The 9,128-nt window shown below is 36.5% G+C and overlaps 1 protein-coding gene across 2 annotated transcripts in view; it reads right to left on the bottom strand.

The window, feature by feature from the left end:
* Window positions 1-2,120: 2,120 nt before the first annotated feature.
* Window positions 2,121-9,128, bottom strand: part of LOC116463628 (ubiquitin carboxyl-terminal hydrolase MINDY-2) — a 93,074-nt gene continuing 86,066 nt past the window's right edge. The window contains exon 9 of one of the 2 annotated variants that reach the window (XM_032146809.2): window positions 2,121-6,830. In XM_032146809.2, coding sequence (XP_032002700.1) covers window positions 6,702-6,830 — 129 coding nt within the window. In that variant the 3' untranslated portion in view covers window positions 2,121-6,701. The remainder of the gene's footprint in view (window positions 6,831-9,128) is intronic. The other variant, XM_032146810.2, reaches the window with a different exon arrangement.

The following is a 9,128-nucleotide window of genomic DNA, read 5'->3' as shown; positions in this document are numbered from 1 at the left end:
GCACAAAGAGATCTTTGATATGTCACAGCAAATTGACCCAATTAGTCCAACAATAAAGTGGAGAAAGAAAACTTGTTTCTCTTCCTTGCTATATTTCAAGATAATTTTCTCTGTGATCATTATACCATTCCACTTGCTACTCCTCAAAATATGTGCCTCAATCCAATTATCCTGCACAATTCAAGGAAAAGATTCACATGCACTAGCTTTAGGAAATGACTTTCAGGGTACCTCTGAAGTTTCACAAGCAAACATGATTCCTTTTGCTGACTGTTTTGTAGCAGTCACACACCAATCTCCTGTTATATTGTCCGACTTGTAATGTGTGAATCTGTAAGAAGTTGTCATTTATTAAGCAAGATAGTCTTTTAACAAAAACCTCTGAGGGCTTTTCAAAACCTCATCTTTAAAAATCTGTAAAACAAAGATACCCTATGTACCCTGAAAAAAATGCTTATTTCACATAAGTGAAAAACAATAATAAAAATTATGACAAATTTGAGAGACATACAAGACAGGTCTTCGAGGATTAAATACTGTTAGTCTTAAAACACGTTGCAATTATGTTCACAATGTAAGGTTCATTAAAAATTTTTTAAAAACACATTGAGTTAGAACTGCTTTGTAAGGTATTTCAGTTACAAGGCCTATTTTGACAGATCACTGATTTAAGAACTTAAATGGGAATTTCAGTTTCTTGACTTTTTTTTTGAGATAGAGTCTCGCTCAGTCGCCCAGGCTGGAGTGCAGGGGCAATTTCGGCTCACTGCAACCTCTGCCTTCCGGGTTCAATTCTTGTGCCTTAACCTCCCCAGTGGCTGGGATTACAGGCATGTGCCACCACACCTGGCTAATTTTTTTTTGTATTTTTAGTAGAGACAGGGTTTCACCATGTTGGCCAGGCTGGTCTCGAACTCCTGACTTCAGGTGATCCACCCACCTCAGCCTCCCAAAGTGCTGGGATTACAGGCATGAGCCACTGCACCGGGCCAGTTTCTTGACTTTTTATTTTCAGCTATAAAACAATTATGAGAGCCAAAGGAGCCAGGATCACCTTCCAAAACATTTTGTTTTGTACTTAATTTATGAGGCATTCTTTCTTCTCAAAGCAGGATATTACAGTGCATATTAAAACTGGATATTAAAGTTAATGGTGACAAATTATTAAGTGGTTTGAAGAAATCCTTAGAATATCAGATAAAGTAGAGAGACTTAATGGCAGAATAAGTCTACTGGGGTTCAAAGCTTAGGTTTTGTATTTCTGCCATGGTATCTCAACACTTTCTCTGGGATAGTACCATGCCCTCAAAAATACCTGTGTTAGGCAGACAAGTCTAAATCTCCTTTCTCAGGACAATAGGACAAAACTGAACTTGAGGCAATAGTTGAAGAATTTTACCCTGTTTTTCAAGTTTAATTTTCTTGAGATCAGAAAAGTAAAATTAGAAACTAGAATCCTTCATGTAAAAAAATATATGCATATCACAATTTATTAAACTCTAACATCTAAGAGCAGAAACACCAGGATTAATAAGAACATGCATGAACTAAAATTTAGATAGATATTCAGAATAAGTTAAATTTGCCAGAGTCCTGCATTTGGCCTCTCCCATGCCATTACTTCTATTTTGCAATTTGTTTTGTTCAGGAAGCCTCTGATTTTAACATTTAAAGTGTCACCTGAGAAGAGTAACCTCAATTCTTCATGTTTTCTTGACAGTCTTAGAGGTGTTGGACATCATTAATAAAAGATACTAAATTATCAGAGAACTTAAGAACCCTAAGATTCTGATGAGTTCCTTTACCATTTTCAGTCACTTTCTAAAAGGGATTTAACTTCACATTATCAAATAACATTTTACACTAAAAACACAATTTATATAGCCCTCAAATATTACTTGAGAGATCTAAATGAATTCCACCAATGCAAACAAAGTTTACATACTGTATTAGTAATTTGATACCACTGTATTCCATGGAGAAAAAGGCAAAGAGAATCTAAATATTTAGATCTGTGAAAGATAGTAGAAAAAAATAGATTTTTAAATGCTTCTGATCCTCCCGAAATACTCTTGATTTTGACTCTATAGTCTATAGAACACAAAAGCAACTGTAAAATGCATTTGGGAAGAGATGATGCCATACTCAAAGAAAATTCTACAAATTTTGACAGCATTAAAAAAACTGACTTAAGATACATTTTGTTATTGAGAAAAAAGTGTGCACATTCAAGAACATAGGATGTGTAATATTTGTGATAATTTAAGTCATACTTTGTGCTTATACTATGTCCTTTATTCAGGAGTGCAAAGCACTTAATCAAAAAGAGCATCCTTCACATATTTAAAGAGTACACTGAGGCACAGAAAGTTTGCCCAAGGCAAGACAGAAAGTCGGGTTTATAGACACAAAATGATCTAGAATTCTTCATGTCCAATTCCTTAAAATAAAAATTGTAGACTATTTGTAATGCCTCCATCTTATCAAACATTAGTAATTTTACTATTACAAGTTTATGCATAAGTACTGTGTGATAGGTAATGCCCATAAGGTTTTTATCATGTTTTAAGGTAACTTGTGCATGGAATAGGAAAAGTTAACCAAATGTAATCAATTCGCTTTTGCTTTTTAACAAAACTTAAATAAATGAGCTATTTGAGGACAGTTCTGGAAATTCTTGCCTCGATTTTTCTCCAGCAAGATTTTAGATATGTAGTTCACATGCCAACATTAATATATGAACAATTATTTTCTTATTTATTGGCCTCTAGTTCTCTTTCCTCTCATGATCTGTCTCTTAGTGAACTGACTTTCTGATTCATTGGAAGCAAAATGCTAAGGTTTTGTGCAAGTGCAAAATGGTTAATCTTGGGTTCAGTCAACTAGTCTGTGATACTGACTTGCTTAGTTAAGCCAAGATCAAGAAGTATGAGAAAGAACTTGAAATATGAGAAAGAATTTGAAACAGAATATGGGATAAGTAGTCAATATTAGAAATATGAGACAATAAAAACAAGATACATTCCAAAGCCTAATCCTAAATTTAAATCTATGCTTCATTCAACTCTGAACCTGACCTTGAAACATGGAAGAAGTTACTTTACCCAAGCACACTGGACCAGTGTAAAACCAATGCCAATTTTAGCTGCTTTATACTGCTTAATGTGTATATGTACACATGTATTCTTAAAATGGTGATTCTTAAATTGAAGGGAAGTTCTGAATTCTTTTGAGAATCTAACAGAGGTCATGAAAACTTGCTTCAGAAACACACATACATAAAGTACTTTTAAGTGTTGATCATGTACTATAAATCACAGCATTGTGGATGCAATGGGATTAGACATGAAGAAAAATTTTATATTTTTAATAAAGACTGGTTACTAACCTTAAGGAATATACTTAGACTCTGAAAGTAAAAGGAAAGTGCAATGACCATATTTGTTCATTCATCTACCTATTTTCAAATCTAATGATGATTTGGTTGATGCAAGTATGTCCCTAATCTAGGCTATAAATGATAAAAACAAAAATGTTTAAGTTCTAACTTTTGTTAGCAGTATACATCTAATAATTTTCAAGTATTACAAAATACTTGGAAGGAAAGACTTTAATATACCACTTTCAAAATCCTATGTACCCAAACCAGCAATGAAATGGCTGGATATACAACATGTTACCTTGGGCAAAATTTAAGAAAATAAAGACACAATAGCTCTAAATTTTTTTTTTTTTTTTTTTTTTTTTTTTTTTTCCTGAGACGGAGTCTCGCTCTGTTGCCCAGGCTGGCATGCAGTGGTGCAATCTCAGCTCACTGCAATCAGTGCCTCCTGGGTTCAAGCGATTCTCCTGCCTCAGCCTCCCAAGTAGCTGGGATGACAGGTGCCCGCCACCATGCCTGGCTAATTTTTGTATTTTTAGTAGAGACGGGGTTTTGCCGTGTTGGCCAGGCTGGTCTCGAACTCCTGATCTCAGGTGATCCACCCTGCCTCAGCCTCCCAAAGTGCTGGGATTACAGGCATGATCTAAATTCTTTATACCCTTCAAGGACAGGAAACCAGTATCTCTAAAAAGTTTGTTTGTTTTAATACAATTGAATATTTCATTTCCCCCCCACAGTAATCAAAGCAAACATTTTATCATTATTATTCTTGGTGTATCAAAGTAAATTCCAGGAATGTAAGAAAGTCTGACTTGGAAATATTACATAGAAAAAGGCTGAATTAACACATTACATTTTTTAGTTTCTCCTTGTAAGTATACATTGACATCTACTTATCTGATAGCAGCACTGCTGGTTTTGAGTGAGTTTTGTTTTGTTTTGTTTCCTTCGAGAGGGAATGCAGTATGGCAGTATTTTCTTTGGAACAAATTAAGAAAATAGTAACAAATAACAGAAGAAATACTTCTACACATATATTTTCCATGGGCAATAAATAGATAAGTATATAATTATGAAAAAATATGCCTCAACTATGCTTTTTAAAATTTCTCAAGGTTTAGTGGTTTGTTTTTCTTATTAAAATATAATGCATGATCACTACTATCTGTCCTGGGAAAAACAAACCCTGAGGTTTGAGTTACCTCCTTCAGCCAATAGAGTGATAGCAAGAGTCAACTTGGATTGAGGTCAACCTGTTTGAGCCAATAGAGAGTTCTGTAGTATATCTGGTAATTTTACTAATGTATACATATCCTAGGTTATAATCAAGATGCTCATTAAATATTTTCTATCAGAGTTTTATATCCCAAACAGGTTCTTTGATGATTTACCATGCTACCATAGGAAATTTGAAGAAATAACAAATTGTGTAACAGAAATAGACATGCAATATAAAGGACATAAAAGATACAGCTTGACCCTGGATTTTTCCCTTAGAATAATTCCTTCCATAAATAAGACTCTATTTTTACATATAGATTCATCCTATAACTGGTCTTGGATCATAAAGTTAATGACGTAGTTGAAAAAATCCAGACCACACATTTTTGTGGTCTTTTGTCACCCTAGACCACGCACAAAAAAACATTCTCCAAGTGGATGCTCAGGTCAGATTATGATGCCCTTAAATAAATGTACTGAAGCTTAGAATGTAAAGCACACAACTATTTGCAGCAGCAACAGTCTTTCAAAATAACTAAAACAAACTTTTAAATATAAGGCATATAAAACAGACTATTAAGGATAGTTTTCCAAACTATATATAGAAACACAGGAAAATACGTGTGGCCACATAATAAAGTTAAATAAATATTATTTCTGAGTTCTATAAACACTATAAGAGGTTATAGTTTTATTTGGTTCCCATAAGTTAAAAACTCTGATTGCTTTTACATAAATTCCTCCAAATTCTTAGCTACTCTCAGACTTTTTTTTTTTTTTGAGACGGAGTCTCCCTCTGTCGCCCAGGCTAGAGTGCAGCAGTGTGATCTCGGCTCACCGCAACCTCTGCCTGCCGGGTTCAAGCAATTCTTCTGCCTCAGCCTCCTGAATAGCTGGGACTACAGGCGCGCACCACCATGCCCGGCTGATTTTTTGTATTTTTATTAGAGATGGGGTTTCACCATGCTGGCCAGGCTGGTCTCGAACTCCTGGCCTCAGATGATCCGCCCACCTTGGCCTCCCAAAGTGTTGGGATTACAGGCATGAGCCACTGCGCCTGGCCCTCTCAGATTTTTATTAATGTCTTTTTACAAGACACAGAGATTATCCTTAACTTCCTTTCAGAAATGTGCTTTTTCATTGGCTTTAATAAGTACATTTAATTTTCTAGCAATGAACATGACTTAAAATTTAAGGTTCAAGGTAGTTCTAGAAAAAGGTAGACACTGAACTATCTGCTTTTCTACATCCCCATATTTACAAAGCCTAGCATCCACTGTGCTTTCCTCCATACACTCAATCACATTGTCAATAAATAGTAACTGTGGTCCAGGTTACCTATGATAAAGACTCCAAAATTCCTCAAAATTTTACAACACTACAAAGTCATTAATATCTGATATTGATAGGTTATAAGTATTAGTGTTATGTAACTTTTTGCTATTGGAAAAGAAATACAAATCTTTATTTTTGCTATCTAAATTAAATCTAAGCTCCAAGATCAATTCTCAAGATAATACCTAAAATGTACATTCCTAAATAAAGGTAAAGCTGTTTAAGGGCTGAACTAGTCCAATATACAATTAAGGGTTATTTATTCCTATTATTTTGTTTTTGTTTTTTTGAATCCCTATGTTAAACCCGTGGTTTCTCATGGATTAGATCATAATTTAACATTGTAAAATTTCAGAAACTATTGTGCTAATATTTAGATTTCAGGAAGGAATCAGACTAAATCAATTACCTCCATTCATTGTTAGAACAGAAGATATAATAGCTTACTAACTGATATGAGTTATGAATGTCACTATGACACAAAATTTGCTGTGATTTGCTTATCTGCCTACAAGTGCAGTATTATTCATGAATGACAACACACAGCATTTCCAACTTGTAACATGAAACTCCAGCTCATAAAGAGTGTATTGTGTGACTTGAAAAAGTCTGATTGTAACTAAGTAACAACCTTTCCCCTGAAAAAACGAACAAAATCCATTGGGAAATCAGGCACAGACGGTATTGATCGGTTTTTCTTCCTTTCCTCCTGTGGTTTTGTTTCTCATGACATATAGGTGGTTCCAACAGAAGCCAACACTTGTTACAAAATAACACAGCTATTTTTTTCCTTTTCTTTTTCTTTATCTTTTTCTCGCGGTTCCTTCCGTTTACGTTCACTATTCCCAGATTGTCTTCCGCTTGATGGAGAGGCTTGTGCTGGCTGGCCCTGCTTTAAGAAAAATACACAGCAAGAAATTACTCCAACTATTCTAAGGGACTTACTCATGGTTATCTAGAAAGAAAAACTGTAACAGTGGAAGGAATCACTGATAGAAAAAGAGGCTAGCTATTGGTATACAGATTTGTTATATTACATGGTATCTGAGCAATTGCCTCTACCATTCTGGATATAATTACTGTATTCATTACTCTAAATAAATAAAATTTCTTTTCTTTTTTTTGTTTTTTTTTTTTTTTGAGACAGAGTCTTGCACCGTCGCCCAGGCTGGAGTGCAATGGTGCAATCTTATCTTACTGCAACCTTCGCCTCCTGGGTTCAAGAAATTCTCCTGCCTCAGCCTCCCAAGTAGCTGGGATTACAGGCACCTGCCACCACGCCTGGCTAACTTTTTGTATTTTTAGTAGAGATGGGGTTTCACTGTGTTGGCCAGGCTGGTCTCGAACTCCTGACTTTGTGATCCGCCCGCCTTGGCCTCCCAAAGTCGGTATTTCAAACAGTAAATAATATCAGATTATATTGCCTAAAGTCAAACTGAAGACGCATTTGTTAAAAGTTTAGAAAATGTTAAAGAAAGTGACACCTTTTGATAAACTATAATAGTTCTTCAAAACCTCATTAAATTCCATAATAAACAGACTTTTTTTTTTTTTTTTTTGAGATGGAGTCTCACTCTGTTAGGCTGCAGTGCAGTGGTACAATCTCGGTTCACTGCAACCTGCCTCCCACTTTCTTTTTTTTTTTTTTTTTTTTTTTTTTGAGACGGAGTCTCGCTCTGTCACCCAGGCTGGAGTGCAGTGGCGCGATCTCGGCTCACTGCAAGCTCCACCTCCTGGGTTCACGCCATTCTCCTGCCTCAGCCTCTCCAAGTAGCTGGGACTACAGGCGCCGGCCACCATGCCCGGCTAATTTTTTGTATTTTTAGTAGAGACGGGGTTTCACCGTGGTCTCGATCTCCTGACCTCGTGATCCGCCCGCCTCGGCCTCCCAAAGTGCTAGGATTACAAGCGTGAGCCACCGCGCCCGGCCATGCCTCCCACTTTCAAGTGACTCTTCTGCCTTAGTCTCCCGAGTAGCTGGGACTACAGGTGCGAGCCACCACACCCAGCTAATTTTTTATATTTTTAGTAGCGACAGGGTTTCATCATATTGGCCAGGCTGGTCTCGAACTCCTGGCCTCGAGATCCACCTGTCTTGGCCTCCCAAAGTGCTGGGATTACAGGCGTGAGCCACTGCACCCAGCCATAACAAACAGACTTTAAAAGGAGAAAAGAACCCCTGAGAATTGGGAGTGTGGAATAAGTGTATTTAGTGAAATAAGACACCTTTTTTGAGTGAAAAGCTAGACATAACATGGTAGGATTTAACTACTAAGGTTGGAGTAGTCAATGTTTGAGCTAGAAATAGAAATTTTATACTTATTTTAATGGGGACTTCTATATTTAGTTTTATGAGACTTAAAAGGGCATCTTGCTTTCTTGTATGCCCAAATCAGAATTTCTTGTATATCTAAATCAAAAGGAACAGTTTAGGCCAGACGCAGTGCCTCACACCTGTAATCCCAGCACTTTGGGAGGCCGAGGTGGGTGAATCACTTGAGGTCAGGAGTTTGAGACCAGCCTTGGCCAATATGGTAAAACCTCATCTCTACTAAAAATACAAAAATTAGCTGGGCGTGGTGGCACACACCTGTAATCCCAGCTACTTGGGAGGCTGAGGCAGCAAAATTGCTTGAACCCAGGAGGCGGAGGTTGCAGTGAGCCAAGACTGCACCACTGAACTCCTGGGCAACAGAATGAGACTCCGTCTTAAAAAAAAAAAAGAAAAAAAAAGGAACAGCAGTCTGGCATGGTATAAACATAAAAAAGGGGAATATTTTTGACTTAATGAAATGAGATTTAACATGTAGAATCCCACCGTTATATTTTCAGTGCTTTAAACCGTTTAACTACAGAAAGTGAAAAGTAGGGAGATGTCAACCTTTGTTGAATACCCAGTACATATTAAACATTGGGCTAAGCGCTAATATTATTTGTTCTTCACAACAAACTTAAGAGTTCTTCTATTTTACAGATAGGGAAAAAGGTAGAGGACATCATCCAACAGGCTGCAACTAGAAGGAAAGACAGGAGCAGGAAATGCAAATCCACATTTATCTGGCTCCAAAGTCTGTATTTTTTCTAGTAGTACCTCATACTGACCTCTAGTTAATAGAAAGGACTTCATCCAAATTGGCTTATTTTCTTTGCAGCTATTACGAATTTTAAAAATAAATGTGAAAATCAGAAC

This window comes from Hylobates moloch, unplaced genomic scaffold, assembly GCF_009828535.3.
Source record: "Hylobates moloch isolate HMO894 unplaced genomic scaffold, HMol_V3 SCAFFOLD_45, whole genome shotgun sequence".
In the NCBI taxonomy this organism is placed as follows: domain Eukaryota; kingdom Metazoa; phylum Chordata; class Mammalia; order Primates; family Hylobatidae; genus Hylobates; species Hylobates moloch.
This window is presented reverse-complemented; position numbering and strand designations above follow the sequence as displayed.